A 17,174-nucleotide genomic window follows, 5' to 3' on the forward strand; every position below is an offset into this window, starting at 1 on the left:
TCTACATATTACGGAAAAGTCACGATGAACAATTTACAAATGCAAACATTCTTATTTATTTATTAATTGTAATATTTTGGTAAATCCCAAAAAACAAGACATCGATCAACTCATTTATTTTGACTGGAAAGTCGCAACTTAATGTGTCGGTGTTTTTTTTTTTTTTTTTTTTTTCCTGCGTAGTGAAATGTCCTGCCTACAATAGAAGATCTCAGAAGGCTCCAGCGGCTCTGCGGAGGATGGAGATGCTCTTCGCCTCCTCCTCATCTTTTTTCTTCCCTTAAACACCATCTAAACGCCCGGTAGCTCTGCTGCTTTCGGACCTGGATCAAAACCACCCCCAGAACCGGAACCAGTCTACGGGGATTTATCTGGGGACTGGGTCAGGGGGACGCAGACTGGTGGCTCACGCGCGTTTGTTTGTTTACAGAATAAAAATCTTATTTTTTTACAGTCATTAAATATTGCTTACTGCTTTGGGTTTGAGATGGAAAAGCTGGCGCGAGGATCATTTTTAGTGGCAGACCCGCGCGCCTCCCTTTGATTGTCCTTTCATCTTACCGCCCGCCCGCACGCGCGCGCTCACCTGTAGGGACTCATGTCTCAGATCCAGCACGCGGCTCCGGACGGACCGGGTCGGTATAATCAGATCTGCACGCGCAGCAACAGCTGCTCGTCCCCCGCCGCCCCCGGCTCAGAGCCGCCCTCCTGCCCCGGACACCGCAGCCGAACCCCCCACAGGAAGTGGCAGGTGTTCCCTGGGAGGAACCGGTTCTATTGCGACGGGCGGATCATGATGGCGAGGCAGGCCGGGGTGTTCTACCTGACCCTGGGTCTCATCTTCCTCACCAGCGGCCTCTTCTTCGCCTTTGAGTGAGTCACAGGTTTGTTTGTTTTTAAAAGGAAATGAAGTGGATAAAAAAAGAGCTGGGGTCTGATTTTTCTAAAACGTTAAACTTAAAATGTTCTTTATAAATGTAAAATAATTCCAGCTAGAGTATAGGATGGATTTTATGTGGAATCGTATGATTTGGGCCTGATTTACTGAGAATTAACAATCTGATCCACTATATGTTTGCTCATCAACTATTTTGACCCTTGAATTATTCCTATCAAAACATGTTGGCCCCTGAGTTGTTTGGTAATTAGCTATTTGGGCCCCTTTCTTTTTAGGCTCTTTCATTGAACTTGTGGGCCCCTGACATGTTGGTCCTTTGCTCTTTAAACTTTGACCCCTTCAGCTCTAGGACCTTTCCACCCTGTAAAGTATCAGGGTTTACATCTGAGGTGACAGATCCTGTCATCATGAATTAAACTTATATTAACAATCATCACAGGTCTGTTACTCGAATATTCAAACCTCACTTTATTACAGGCCCATGGTGCCTTGGGCCCCTGACTGCCTGGTTTCTTCAGCCTTTGGCCCTCAGGTCCCATCAGGTCCTTCGTGTCTGGACTGTTCAGACTAATGTGCTTGGACTGTAATTCATCAGATAGATGACTGTGAGCCACTAAGACATCGGGCCCCTGACTTTCTGCTGTTAATTTTCAGCCCCTGGTTTATATTACAATTAGGGCTCCTAATGGTCTGATTCCCAACTTTCCACTCTTTTACATTTCAAGTCTGTGAAAACAGCCTGTTTTCTTTGTCTAATGTGATGTGATTTGTCCAGACACTCAGCCTGTTTCCCTGTTTCCTCTACCTGTTTCCCTGTTTCCTCTACCTGTTTCCCTGTTTCCTCAGCCCGTTTTCCTGTTTCCTCAGCCAGTTTCCCTGTTTCCTCAGCCAGTTTCCCTGTTTCCTCTGCCCGTTTCCCTGTTTTCTCTGTCCGTTTCCCTGTTTCCTCTGTCCATTTCCCTGTTTCCTCTGTCCGTTTCCCTGTTTCCTCTGCCCGTTTCCCTGTTTCCTCTGTCCGTTTCCCTGTTTCCTCTGTCCGTTTCCCTGTTTCCTCAGCCCGTTTTCCTGTTTCCTCAGCCCGTTTTCCTGTTTCCTCAGCCCGTTTTCCTGTTTCCTCAGCCAGTTTCCCTGTTTCCTCAGCCAGTTTCCCTGTTTCCTCTGCCCTTTTCCCTGTTTCCTCTGCCCTTTTCCCTGTTTTCTCTGTCCGTTTCCCTGTTTCCTCTGCCCGTTTCCCTGTTTCCTCTGTCCGTTTCCCTGTTTCCTCTGTCCGTTTCCCTGTTTCCTCAGCCCGTTTTCCTGTTTCCTCAGCCCGTTTTCCTGTTTCCTCAGCCCGTTTTCCTGTTTCCTCAGCCAGTTTCCCTGTTTCCTCAGCCAGTTTCCCTGTTTCCTCTGCCCTTTTCCCTGTTTCCTCTGCCCTTTTCCCTGTTTTCTCTGTCCGTTTCCCTGTTTCCTCTGCCCGTTTCCGTTTCCTCTGCCCGTTTCCCTGTTTCCTCTGCCCGTTTCCTTGTTTCCTCTGCCCGTTTCCCTGTTTCCTCAGCCAGTTTCCCTGTTTCCTCAGCCAGTTTCCCTGTTTCCTCTGCCCGTTTCCCTGTTTCCTCTGCCCGTTTCCCTGTTTCCTTAGCCCATTATCCTGTTTCCTCAGCCCGTTCCCCTGTTTCCTCAGCCCGTTCCCCTGTTTCCTCAGCCCGTTCCCCTGTTTCCTCAGCCCGTTCCCCTGTTTCCTCAGCCCGTTCCCCTGTTTCCTCAGCCCGTTCCCCTGTTTCCTCAGCCCGTTCCCCTGTTTCCTCAGCCCGTTTCCCTGTTTCCTCAGCCCGTTTCCCTGTTTCCTCAGCCCGTTTCCCTGTTTCCTCAGCCCGTTTCCCTGTTTCCTCTGCCCGTTTCCCTGTTTCCTCTGCCCGTTTCCCTGTTTCCTCTGCCCGTTTCCCTGTTTCCTCTGCCCGTTTCCCTGTTTCCTCAGCCCGTTTTCCTGTTTCCTCTGCCCTTTTCCCTGTTTCCTCTGCCCTTTTCCCTGTTTCCTCTGCCCTTTTCCCTGTTTCCTCAGCCAGTTTCCCTGTTTCCTCAGCCAGTTTCTGTTTCCTTAGTGCGTGTTTTTGTTTCCTCAGCCCTTTTCCCTGTTTCTTCAGGCCGTTTCCCTGTTTCCTCAGGCCGTTTCCCTGTTTCCTCAGCCCGTTATCCTGTTTCCTCAGCCCTTTTCCCTGTTTCCTCTGCCCGTTTCACTGTTTCCTCTGCCCGTTTCACTGTTTCCTCAGCCAGTTTCCCTGTTTCCTCAGCCCGTTATCCTGTTTCCTCAGCCTTTTTCCCTGTTTCCTCAGCCCTTTTCCCTGTTTCCTCAGCCAGTTTCCCTGTTTCCTCAGCCAGTTTCTGTTTCCTTAGTGCGTGTTTTTGTTTCCTCAGCCCGTTTCTCTGTTTCCTCAGCCCGTTTCTCTGTTTCCTCAGCCCGTTTCTCTGTTTCCTCACGCTGTTTCTGTTTTCTTAGTGCGTGTTTTTGTTTCCTCAGCCCGTTTCTCTGTTTCCTCAACCCGTTTCTCTGTTTCCTCAGCCAGTTTCCCTGTTTCCTCAGCCAGTTTCTGTTTCCTTAGTGCGTGTTTTTGTTTCCTCAGCCCGTTTCTCTGTTTCCTCAGCCCGTTTCCCTGTTTCCTCTGCCCTTTTCCCTGTTTCCTCTGCCCTTTTCCCTGTTTCCTCAGCCAGTTTCTGTTTCCTTAGTGTGTGTTTTTGTTTCCTCAGCCCTTTTCCCTGTTTCCTCAGCCCTTTTCCCTGTTTCCTCAGGCCGTTTCCCTGTTTCCTCAGGCCGTTTCCCTGTTTCCTCAGCCCTTTTCCCTGTTTCCTCAGCCCTTTTCCCTGTTTCCTCAGCCAGTTTCCCTGTTTCTTCAGCCAGTTTCTGTTTCCTTAGTGCGTGTTTTTGTTTCCTCAGCCCTTTTCCCTGTTTCTTCAGGCCGTTTCCCTGTTTCCTCAGGCCGTTTCCCTGTTTCCTCAGCCCGTTATCTTGTTTCCTCAGCCCGTTATCTTGTTTCCTCAGCCCGTTATCTTGTTTCCTCAGCCCGTTATCTTGTTTCCTCAGCCCGTTATCCTGTTTCCTCAGCCAGTTTCTGTTTCCTTAGTGCGTTTTTTTGTTTCCTCAGCCCGTTTCTCTGTTTCCTCAGCCCGTTTCTCTGTTTCCTCAGCCCGTTTCTCTGTTTCCTCAGGCTGTTTCTGTTTCCTTAGTGCGTGTGTTTGTTTCCTCAGCCCGTTTCTCTGTTTCCTCAGCCCGTTTCTCTGTTTCCTCAGCCCGTTTCTCTGTTTCCTCAGCCCGTTTCTCTGTTTCCTCAGCCAGTTTCCCTGTTTCCTCAGCCAGTTTCTCTGTTTCCTCAGCCAGTTTCTCTGTTTCCTCAGCCAGTTTCTCTGTTTCCTTAGCCAGTTTCTCTGTTTCCTCAGCCAGTTTCTGTTTCCTTAGTGCGTGTTTTTGTTTCCGCAGCCCGTTTCCCTGTTTCCTCAGCCCGTTTCCCTGTTTCCTCAGCCCGTTTCCCTGTTTCCTCTGCCCGTTTCCCTGTTTCCTCTGCCCTTTTCCCTGTTTCCTCTGCCCTTTTCCCTGTTTCCTCAGCCAGTTTCCCTGTTTCCTCAGCCAGTTTCTGTTTCCTGAGTGTGTGTTTTTGTTTCCTCAGCCCTTTTCCCTGTTTCCTCAGGCCGTTTCCCTGTTTCCTCAGGCCGTTTCCCTGTTTCCTCAGCCCGTTATCCTGTTTCCTCAGCCCTTTTCCCTGTTTCCTCAGCCCTTTTCCCTGTTTCCTCAGCCAGTTTCTGTTTCCTTAGTGCGTGTTTTTGTTTCCTCAGCCAGTTTCTGTTTCCTTAGTGCGTGTTTTTGTTTCCTCAGCCCGTTTCTCTGTTTCCTCAGCCCGTTTCTCTGTTTCCTCAGGCTGTTTCTGTTTCCTTAGTGCGTGTTTTTGTTTCCTCAGCCCGTTTCTCTGTTTCCTCAGCTGTCCGTATTTGGCGTCCCACTTGAGTCCAGTCATTCCGGCGGCCGGCGCCGTCCTTTTCATCTTTGTGATGGGGATGCTGTTCAGGGTGAGCTTCAGTGACCCGGGCGTCCTGCCCAGAGCGACGCCGGACGAGGCCGCGGACCTGGAGAGGCAGATCGGTAACCATGGCGATGGCGATATTTCCCAAATCTTTGTGGGTTTTGTCTAAAAGTTTTAATTGAGAACCCCAAAACTTTAGACTTTATGAACAAGTGTTGATTAATAGTTTTCCAGGAAAGTCTGTTTGGACTTTTTGCTGCTTCTCCTCCTCCTCTTCCTCTCACGGATGAAGAGCTGAGTCACATATGGCCTCCTCTCTCAGAGAAACGTTTCCACAGAAACTGAACGTCACCATCCCAGCTTTCTGCTCTATTTCTGGAAGCCTGTTATCATTTCTCCTCATTTTCTTGATGTTTTGCGTCGAATGCTGGCAGACGGAGCTGTCAATCAGCACCAGCCTCAGAGACGCTCACATCCAGACATGGCTGATGTTGAGGCTGTCAGAGGTGGAGGAAACACACAGCCTCTGTGGTTTTATCTCTTATTTGTGTCATTTTCTCCAGAAAGTCGTCCTGATGTCAGATAAACTAGCTCACCTGAACCTCATAGAAGTTTCCATTTTTTTCTGTTTTCTTACGGTTCCTCTTAAAGCTCAGCAGATGTGAACTCCTCCCTCATTTGTTGCATGTTGTGGGTTTGCAGACCAGACGGGATGCTCGAAGCCTCCGCCTCGCACCAGAGAGGTGCTCATCAACGGACAGACGGTCAAACTCAAGTACTGCTTCACCTGCAAAATCTTCCGGCCGCCTCGAGCGTCGCACTGCAGCCTCTGCGATAACTGCGTTGGTCAGTGGGGGTTTGTTTTAGAAAAAAACAGTTTTCCAGATATTTTACAGGAAACCAGCAAAGCTTGATGTTTATTTCCAGCTTCTTTATGTTTTCCTTACAGTGTTTTTTTACTCCCGCAGAGCGTTTTGACCATCACTGTCCCTGGGTGGGGAACTGCGTCGGCCGCAGGAACTACCGCTTCTTCTACCTCTTCATCCTCTCCCTCTCCTTCCTCACCATCTTTATCTTCGCCTTCGTCATCACGCACATCGTCCTCAGTGAGTAACTCCACTCCTGCCGCCTCCTCACACTGTTTGTGTTATGATTCACCAGCGGATCTCTTTAAAAACAGGATTCTGATCATCTTTAGACACAAAAGTTATATTCCTGTTTCCAGTCTCCTGTCAGAGTGTGAAGAAAAGCAGATAAGGAAAATTGGAACTGCATGTAGAAATAGATTATGATAGAGTGAAACTAGTGGTGTGGTTTATATTCTCTATAAAGAAACGTAGGAAATTAATAATATGTTTCCTGGAAACATAATGGGACGGCCATAGAACCCTGAGGAACTCCATGCAGTTGCTCTAAACCAGAATCAAAGATGGATCCAGGGGCGAATTTAGGAAATGTGGGGCCCTAGGCAAAGACAGGCAGGGGGCCCCAATGAATTGAGAAGACAACACATAAAACAGAACCATTCTACATATAGAGAAATGTTAATAGAATAGACATCCATTATCTGTTCTAGGTTGTGTCCCTCTCTTCTTGTCCCTTTTCTTCTTGTTTTCCTCTCTATGTTTTGTACTCAGCTGACTTTTCATGCTGTCTCTAAAGGAATGAAAGATTTTTTCCAAGCACTAAGCTCACTTAGCTGATTGCTCCTTCCTGTGTTTCCAAAAAGGCCAAAGTAAATAACCCAGTCCTTCTTTTCACTGTAGACAAGCCATGATCTGCTTATCTGTTCTCCATTTTTCATTTGGATGAAATAATAGCTGCATGAATCATGACAGCAGACAAGATAGAGGAGAGCAGGAGGCGGGGTTACCAATCTCTTTGCTCTGGAGAGCAGAGTTCGCTGCTTTTAGATGTTGTCTCCAAAGTCTCCAGTAGCAGAAAAAAGTCTCTAGATTTGGCGCTAGGAGCTTTTTAGAAATCAAAGTGCTAGAGGGGTCTGAAAAGTGGCTAAATATAGCGACTAAAGCGCTAAGTTGGCAACACTGCTCTTTGCATGGTTTGTTTTCAAATGGTTTGCTGCTGTCTGTTTGGACCTTTCTGAACATGTGCAGCAAACAGAGTTTTATGGGGCCCCCAGGAACTTGGGTCCCTAGGCAACTGCCTAGTATTGCCTAATGGTAAATTAAATAATTGCTGCGTTTTTCTTTTCTTTGGTTGTGGCCGGTTTGTCGGAAGCATCTTGCTAAGCAGTTAGCAACTTAGTGCTAGCAGGTTCCCAATGGGAAATTCCATTGGGACCAAGTAGCACTAAATAGGTGACTTAGAAACGACGCTGTCAAGGAACGCTATGGACAGCGGAAACATGCAAGAGGAGGAGAGTTTAGTGTCGGAGGTCGTGGATGAGTCTCCTCCGTCATCCATTTTTTATTTAGAGGAGGAAAGCGGGACGAAGATGTTGTGGAAGAGGACGCCAGGGCGGCAGAAGCTTGGTTTGGTGTAGAAGGCTTCCAGCCGTACATGTTTCAGCCCTTGCCTCGCAACGCTGCCAGTTCTGTTAGCTCTACGCCTGCCGAAGACACAGACGTCCATCCCTGTGAACACTGGGACGGAACTCAATGGGAAAGGAAAGGATTCTGATTTCTGATTTCAACCGTTGCGTATATTAGCTGCGACATATGAATCAAGATGCTATGAGAGAAAAAATTTGATTGACAGATGACCGTTGATATATGATTGGCCGAATTTAGGTGTTCAGGCTGACGTAGAACTAACTGGCCTGCAGAAGATAACGAAAAAAACAGATTTTAAGACAGGATTTTTTTTTTTTAAGTAGAAATTTTCTAACTTTTGGGACAAATAGTCTGATAAAGAGAACATTTATATACATGTTTAAGCCAGAATGATTTGACATTTAAATATGACTTTCCTATTACTTTAATTTGCGTAAACAAGGAATAGTTGTATTAACTATAAGTTTTATGGGGCCCCTGGGAACTTGGGGCCCGAGGCAACCACCTAGTATTGCCTAATGGTAAAACCGCCCCTGGATGGATCCACTCTTTTGGATGACATGTTTATTTTTGGTGAATCTTTCTTTTTTTTCTGCTGTTGTTTCTGTTGGTGTATAAATGTTGGAGCTTTCAGCACATTTAAATCCTCTGATCCAGATGGTTGACAGTTGCGTTTGCTTTGAAGGAGGTTTCATCCTAATCATTTGGTTTTGTGGGTTTTTCCAGTCAATCTCATCAACCAGAGTCTCTGTTTAGGCCGTTAAAGTTGTTTATCTGCCCCGAAGCTCCAAACTCCCAAAGCTGTGAGGCTGCTTAACAACAAGCAGACTGTCTCAGATAAACCCGTGTTTTCTTCTGAGCGCTTCCTGTTTTCTGTTTTTAGCAGCGCTGCTATAAAAAGATCCAGCACAGCGGGTTGACTTTGATCTGAATGAAATTCCCTGTCAGCCTCTAATCCATTTCCTTCTCCTCCGTGTCTCTGCTGCCTCAGGGTCTTTGTTTGGGTTTAACACACCCAGGTTAGAATGACCCTGACTGAGATGTTCAACTCATTTAATTCATCAGAGGTTAAGAATCTGGGATTTTTTTTCATATTTTAAATTCTTTTCCAATTTTATGTGTTTTATTTTATTTTTATTTTTTTTAACACAAATCCTCACACAGATTAAGCGTGGTAGCTTTTTCAGGCTGACCTTCTTGGAGCTCAAACTGTGCTCACTTCTAGGCATGTTCATACATCTACCCAACGAGAACATAGTGTCTCTGGGACGTCCATGAAAGATCTAGAGCCTGACTGTAGAAAAAAAAAAGGGGGGGGGAATGGATGAATGGTGGATGGATAAAGGATTTATGGACAGGTGGCTGATGTTGGACGGATGGATGGATGGATGGTTGGTTGGAAGGATGGATGGCTGGTTGGTTGGCTAGTTGGTTGGATGGATGGATGGATGGATGGATGGATGGATGGTTGGCTGGCTGGTTGGTTGGTTGGTTGGATGGATGGATGGATGGATGGATGGATGGATGGATGGATAGTTGGTTGGAAGGATGGCTGGTCGGATGGGTAGATGGATGGATGGATGGCTGGATCCAAGGAGGGTTGGATGGAATGTTGGATGGATGGAATGTTGGATGGATGGAATGTTGGATGGATGGATGGATGGATGGATGGTTGGATGGATGGATCCAAGGAGGTTCGGATGGATGGATGGATGGATGGATGGATGGATGGATGGATGGATGGATCCAAGGAGGTTCGGATGGATGGATGGTTGGATGGATGGATGGATGGATCCAAGGAGGTTCGGATGGATGGATGGATGGATGGATGGATGGATCCAAGGAGGTTCGGATAGATGGATGGATGGTTGGATGGATGGGTGGATGGATGGATGGATGGATGGATGGATGGATGGATGGATGACCGATGGGTGGATGGATGGGTGGATGGATGACCGATGGATGGATGGATGGATGACCGATGGATGGATGGATGGTTGGATGGATGGATGGATGGATGACCGATGGATGGATGGATGGATGGGTGGATGGGTGGATGGATGGATGGATGGGTGGATGGATGACCGATGGATGGATGGATGGATGGATGACCGATGGATGGATGGATGGATGGATGGATGGGTGGATGGATGGATGGATGGATGACCGATGGATGGATGGATGGGTGGATGGATGGATGGATGGATGGATGGATGGATGGATGCATGACCGATGGGTGGATGGATGGGTGGATGGATGACCGATGGATGGATGGATGGATGACCGATGGATGGATGGATGGATGGATGGATGGTTGGATGGATGGTGGATGGATGGATGGACCGATGGATGGGTGGATGGATGGATGGATGGATGGATGGATGGATGGATGGATGGGTGGATGGATGGATGGATGGATGGATGGATGGATGGATGGATGGATGGATGGATGGATGGATGGATGGATGGATGGATGGATGGATGGATGGATGGATGGATGGATGGTTCTCAGTCCCAGTTTGGCTGATAAAGCTCTAAATCTCTTCTTCTCTTCCAGGATCAAAGCGGAGCGGATTCCTGACGGCGCTGAAAGACAGTCCTGCCAGATATCCTTTACAGGTTCTAAACCTTCAACTAAAGTTCTGATACCGAATTAATTCCCTCTGCTGACAGAAATGTGACGTCAGTAAAAATCTGTTCTGCTTTAAGAATCAATATTTTGTAGGAAAAAACAAAATTTGTTTAAATTGGACCTTTAAAAAAAATGAAACAGTTTGATCAAAGCGGCTCCAAATTTAGCTGAAAAGCTTCAGTTGACTAACAGGAGAACAAACGTCCAGCCTTTATCAGATGGGACCTGACACAGAAACCAAGCCATTAATTAGCTCCCATACCCCCCCCTCCCCGGTAATGTGTGGCTCTGGTGAATCGATGCTCCACCATCTACAGCTCAATATGTCCTGTGATGCACAGCCAAGGTCAGAGAGGTTCTCTCCATCCTGACAGAAACCATGAGGAGAATCAGGGATCATTCCTGCTTGTTGCTGGTTCTGAACCTCGGTCCATTTTATCATCCGGGTCTGTCCTTGACTCTGCTCGGCACCATCCTGGAGGTGGTGGTGTGCTTCTTCTCCGTCTGGTCCATTGTGGGCCTGTCAGGCTTCCATACCTACCTGATCAGCTCCAACCAAACCACCAATGAGGATGTGAGTATAGCAGCTCCCAGTACCGGATCCAGACCCAGCAGCAGAGGATTGCTGCTGGTTCTGCTCGGGTCCAATGTTTATTTGATCTGTTATCTTCATCCTTAGATCAAAGGAACGTGGTCCAAGAAGGAGGGGAAGGACAACTACAACCCGTACAGCTATGGAAGCGTCCTCACCAACTGCTTCTCAGCTCTGTGTGGACCCCTGCCTCCGAGGTCAGAACTCGTCCAGAACCCCTGTTGGTACCGCTTTCAGGGATAGAACTGCGGCGGAGATCAGGGGGAAACAAAGTTGATCTCTGGTTCATAGTCGGGACCAGACATGACCAAACTGAACCTTGGTGATACTAAAGTCGTTCACTAAATCAGGACTAAAGTTACCTCAGAGATCTGCACCAGAACCAGGACTGAGATCCGAGCCAGAAAACTAAACGAAGCAGACGAAACCATGTAGCTTTGAGCTCTATGCCAGTTTGGCTCCAGATTTGAACCATAACTGGAGCTGAAATCAGAACCATATTTAAACCAAAGTGCCTGAGCTGAACCTGTGCTCAGGTGAGGGTTAAAACCTGGATACAAATCTGGGATATAATCAGGACTAAATGGAATTTAAAAAATAATCTGAATTGAAGCTGATTTTATACTAAAATCAGGTGAAATGGAGCTAAAGCACATCTATAAGAATTAGATCTAAACCTGGGACCTAAAAGTTGGTTTAAAAATCAGAACTTGACCTGGTAATTAAACATTGGATTGTTGTTTAACTTTTTAAGGATGACAGAAAGAGGACACTTGGCAAAGGTCAACAGGAAGGGAATCTAACCAGCGACTGCTACTTTGCGGACCAGAGCCTCTGAACATGGATCTGTTTTCCCAAGTAAAATTCAAATCGGTTAAATTCAGTTTATTTCTATAGCGCCAATTCACCACAGATGTCATCTCAAAGCACTTTCCAGTTCACCAGATCATCCACTCAGATTGATTAAAGGTTTCTATCTAAGGAAAACCAGTTGATTGCATCGACTCATTGACTCAAATACAATCCCTCACACTAAGCATGCTTGTAGCGACAGCGGAGAGGAAAAACTCCCTTTAACAGGAAGAAACCTCCAGCAGAACCAGGCTCAGTGTGAGCGGCCATCTGCTGAGGCCGACTGGGGTTCAAGGAGACAGAAGCAGACAGAAAAAGCAGCTGTAAAAGGCGCCCCGACCAGGAAACACACAGCCAGGCAGACGAGCTCCGAGCCAGCTACCATGTCAGAAGATGCAGAGAGCACATCCAGTTAGGCACAGTCAGAGAAACAGGACTACACTGAAAAACAGGCCGATCTCCAACATCTAGAAACAAAGGCATGATGCAGTTGGGAAAATGTATATTTAGTAAGATATTCTTATTTGAGCAAATGAGGTTAAGCACGGCTAATTGGACACTATTAAAGTGATCATTTAGGAGTTTATCCTGTGTTTATATTTACAAACAGAATCGCACAGAGTTAATTCTCCTTCCATTAAACAGTATAAATAATCCCAGACTGGAGTCTGAATGGATTTGTGTTTCTTCTCTGGCATGGCTTCTGTGAGGCTCCACTTCAAAATAATCTAGTAGACGACAGTAACGTCACAACATAGAAAGAAATTCCTTTTAAGAAAACATTATCAATTAATCGGATAGATGGATGGATGGTTGGATGATGGATGGATGGATGGATGGATGGATGGATGGATGGATGGATGGATGGACGGATGATGGATGGATGGATGGATGGATGGATGGATGGATGGATGGATGGATGGATGGATGATGGATGACGAATGGATGGTGGATGGATGGATGGATGGATGGATGGATGGATGGATGGATGGATGGATGGATGGATGGATGACGAATGGATGGTGGATGGATGGATGACGAATGGATGGTGGATGGATGGATGACGGATGGATGGATGAATGATGGATGGATGGATGGATGGATGACGGATGGATGGATGATGGATGGATGGATGAATGACGGATGGTGGATGGATGGATGGATGGATGGATGACGGAAGGTGGATGGATGGATGGATGGATGACGGATGGATGGATGGATGGATGACGGATGGATGGTTGGATGATGGATGGATGAAGGATGCGAATGGTGGATGGATGACGGATGGATGGATGATGGATGGATGGATGGATGGATGGATGGATGGATGACCTGTCTCCATGTCTGTGTTTCAGTTTGATTGACAGGAGGGGTCTGATCCAGGATGACACTCCACAGACCGTGTCTCAGTCCAACGGGTCCAGCAGCGGCGGCTACGCCTCGACACAGCTGCACAGTCACATGGTAGGTAGAGGTAGGGGGGCGGGGGTTTCCCGTTATTCCCATTTTAACCCCTCCCCTCCTGTTCCCTCAGTGTGACCAGGACCAGTGCATCCAGAGCACCAAGTTCGTCCTGCAGGCTGCGGCCACGCCCCTGCTCCACAGCGACCCCATCGTTCTGGCCCCTCTGCCTGCCAAGACCCCCACACCAGGGGGTCCCTGCTCCTACCTTGCCCCAACGCAGCCGTCTCTGCCGTCCTGCGCCGGAGACGTCCTGACATTCAGGGACGCCGCCGTCGACTCCCACTGCCACCATCATCTTCACCTGCATCACCTCCAGCACCACCAACACCACTTCACCAGCCCCGAGGAGACGCCGTGCGGCACGCCGCAGGGCGCCCTGCCCTGCCACGCCCACATACACCTACAGCACCCTGCCCCACCCGTCCTGTACGACCCCGTCACTCAGGACGCTCTGCATGAAGACTCGGTCCGAGGGCTGGTGAAACTCAGCTCCGTCTGATGCCTTCAGGAATGTTACGAACAGAAACAAACCAGACGTTGGTGATTTTATTACATCTAGTAGGGCTTTTTTTTTACCAGGTTCTAAAGTCTGCAGCGTCGTGCCAAAGTTTGCACCCATCAAACATCACAAGTCAATACTTCACTGTTTTCCTATGACTGACCGGCAGGAAGTCGAAGTGGGAAGAAAAAGTTTTTGTTTTTGTTTTATTTTAGTTTATGGCAGATTTGATTCTGATAAAACCTGCCAAATGTGCAACATTGACCCTCTGAACATACCTTTAAACATGGTAGTGGCACCATCATGGTATGGGGAGAGTTGATGGGAAGTTGGATGCAGCAAATTCAGGCAACATAAAGGAAAATTCCAGTCACATTCAGAATTCAAAATTCTGAAAGTTCTTTAATTATGAAATGATTCCATCCTGTTCAATAAATGATCAGTGTTTTTAATTCAGAGTCATTTTCATGTGAATGTGCTTTACTGGAGGCATCCATGTTTGTCAAAGAACACTACTGCCACCTACTGGTTAGTGACGTCACAGTGCGGTATCGGCTGTTGATCAAGTCCCAGTGCTGTATCTGGTGTTTGTCACAACGCGCTATTATCCAAGTCATCTTGAAAACATTCTTCTTCCAAATGTTGGCTACATATTACGGGTTTTTTCTCTGGCCAGAAGTTCGATGGCAAATCCTCCCTCTTCAAGTTGGCGATCCAACGACCAACCCGTCCGTGGAGGATCAGGAATCAGAAAGGTGGAATAACTCTTTTTTTCACTTTTACCCGATGTATTCCAGCATCCAGCTGCCATGCACGTGGGCATTGTCAGTTTCACTATAGCTCTGGTGAATTTCAATGGTGAAGTCCTCTGGAAATCTTCAATAATTGTTGTTGATTGCAGATGTGTCTAGTAGTTCCCATTGATTTAGCTTGTAAAGCAGGGAGAATGGCGCTAGGCTTACCGCACCGTGATGTCACTGCCGGAAGTGTCACGAGGGAGGGGTTACTATATTTGGGCAAAAATGGCCGGTCCAGGACTCGGTGATTGTGGAGAAAATTATTATTTACTGATTAACGCTAAATTCATTAAATCACTGCAAACATATTAGCTGTAGGTATAGATAAAGATCCATTGATTATTTCTTGCTGACCGGACTTTTCCTTTAATACTGGGATGGAAAACAACCCTTCATCTGAATAAGGTCGGCATGAAAATGGTGTCAAATGTTTGCGTGGCAAAAATCTTTGTTTTTGCTGCTTCTATCTCAAACTGATGAGAGGTGGAAACTTTTGACCTATTTTCTTTTTGAAAGCAGCAGAAGCGACATTATTTCCTGCACAAACGTTTATCAAGTGTTAAAATGGCCTCGTCAAAGTCCAGATATGCTGTGAGACTCTAAAAAAATTTCCCTGAAAGCTTTTAATCCAAACCTGGGAGGGGGGAGTAATTTAGATCTTTAAGTCTCCAGAAGACCTGCAGCCAGAAGAGCTTTTGAACACAAAAGCAAGCCACACTTTTCAGATTATAAACCAAAAACCAATTTTCTCCCGCTTCCTACTTTCTGTTGCTCTGTTGCATAAGATCCCGATAAAACGCTGAAGGTTTTGATGTGACAGAATGTGGAGAAGCTGGAGGATTGTCGATGCTTCTTTGCGGTTCGGTTTGTTTGCTTTCAGGTTTTTGAGCTCAGATTTCAACAAATTCAGGTGAAGCAGTCTGACTCCGAGGAGCAACTGCTCCAGGACCAAAGCTGGACCTCCCTCCTCTCTACCTTCATCTTCCTCCTCTTTGAGGAATTTATCAAACATAGAACTTTGATACCAGAATAAGCTACTTCAGTGCTGATGAGACGCTGCACCAAAAAAAAACAAAAAAAACACTGATTTCCTTCTGTGTTGGATTGTTTCTGTGGAGCTGATGGAGGCCAGCCTCACTGCCACACAATGTCAGTTTTTATACGGATGATGTCATCCCTGCATTAAATGAAACCACTCTGTGCTTTTATTCTGAAAGTCGTTCTCATAGATATTCATCTCTTCACAGCTCGTTTGTCGTGGATGATGTTTTTGAAATAAAAGAACATAGAAACTAAACTTCCAGTGAAAAACTGGAGCCTTTCAAACATTATTCATCTACATTTAAATAGAAGTGATTTTCATTCACAGCAGGGGTTCAGATGAGGGCCTCTGTTTGATAACAGGCTAACCTGTAAAGCCTTTTAACCTTCTTCCTATTTAGTTTGTTTCCATTATCTTTCTGATAAGCTAATGTTGAAATATAGTAGTTATCATGTAGATTTTTATATTTAAATTTATTTGATTAATTAGGCTTATTAATTCAATTAAGTTATTAATTAAATTTATATTTAAACTTTTCTGAAAGCAAACGTCTAAAAGCTGCTTCAATAAATATATATATATATAGTAAAACATGTAGGACACCAGTAAATTACTTTCTCTACAATTTCAAATAAAACATTTGAGGTCTTCTGATAATTTATTTTTATTTTTTTACTTCCCTTAGAATCATAATTTAAAGATAATTTTAAAACAGTTCCCTGGTTTTTATGACACTCATGGGGTTCCTTTTTTTTATAGAAGTTGAAGATGGATTTGTTTTTTTGTTTTTTTTTCAGACAAGATTAAAAATATATCTGCTGCGCTTGTAACTATTTTTAAAAAGTAGAATGCAAATGAGGAAAAACGTGTAGTATAAAATAAACATTTCCCTCTGGTACAGAGAGTAGCACTCCTCCAGGCCGCTAGGTGGCAAACGTTCCTCCAAAGCAGCCAGTAAGCGGCCGTCCCTGGCGGTAACCTGGATACAGTTGCCAGGCAGACCGCCCCCGTCAGCTGCGAGGGAAGAGGGATTTAACATCTGGAAGTTTTAGAGGGAAAATCCTTATAAAAGGTTTGATTCAAGCCCGAAAACCGAGTTTAATGGAAGGTAAAAGCATCCGTACTCCAACACAGTAAATAAATATAAAACTATTCATCATCCAAACCTTTGTTTGTCAAACTAATCATTAACAAAATCGATTAATTTATGGAACGTCTCATTTCATTGTAAGACATTTCCCGGTTTCAAGCTAAATCAACTGATTAAATGATAAAAAACATTACGTAACTGGTGTTTTTTAATGAGTTATGTGTTTTTTTTCTGAATAAAACCAGTTTTCGCGCTAACAGCATCGTTGACGATCCCTTTTGGTGACATAAACAAAAGGAAAAAGCGCGGCAGCTGAACAAAAAGACTAAAGAAAAGTAAAACAAATCTCACTATTATATAGACTTATGACGTATCGAGGTTGACATGCATTAGTGTTTTATATGTCAGGTTGTCCTTTTCAACGCAAATCTTTTTTTTAACACAGCTGTAATAATATAATATAAAATCCCTTTTCAACCCCACAACGCTTCCCTTATAATATATATGTGAGTTTTTAACCTCTTATTAGAGGACATTAATACAACTGTTGGTTTTAATCGCTTAAAAGATTTTTTATAGTAATTTTATTGTGAATAAAAATGCAGTTTGCATTTAGGAATCTATGTTGAAAAAACATACTTTGACATTATGATTCCAGTAGATATAGTGTTTAATATAAAATAAAAATTCAATTTAAACTTTCGATGTTTCATAAGCGCCCGTTAAATAGTTTTATAACATCAATTATTTAGCAGTTTCGTAACTTTTCAGGTTTGAATGTCCCGCACAATGGTGGAGCAGGAAGC

General features: G+C 45.4%; 1 protein-coding gene across 1 annotated transcript; it reads left to right on the plus strand.

Moving 5' to 3' along the window:
• Positions 1–598: 598 nt before the first annotated feature.
• LOC119789401 (palmitoyltransferase ZDHHC14-like) lies at positions 599–13,783 on the plus strand. Its single transcript, XM_038294270.1, has 9 exons — positions 599–873; positions 4,846–5,006; positions 5,590–5,733; positions 5,856–5,993; positions 9,958–10,006; positions 10,504–10,606; positions 10,712–10,821; positions 12,832–12,940; positions 13,011–13,783. Exons 1-9 carry the CDS (start codon positions 599–601, stop codon positions 13,437–13,439), a joined length of 1,518 nt encoding a protein of 505 aa, XP_038150198.1. The 3' UTR covers positions 13,440–13,783.
• Positions 13,784–17,174: the final 3,391 nt, after the last annotated feature.

This window comes from Cyprinodon tularosa, unplaced genomic scaffold (assembly GCF_016077235.1).
Source record: "Cyprinodon tularosa strain WSP-4 unplaced genomic scaffold, ASM1607723v1 ctg338, whole genome shotgun sequence".
NCBI classification, from domain to species: domain Eukaryota; kingdom Metazoa; phylum Chordata; class Actinopteri; order Cyprinodontiformes; family Cyprinodontidae; genus Cyprinodon; species Cyprinodon tularosa.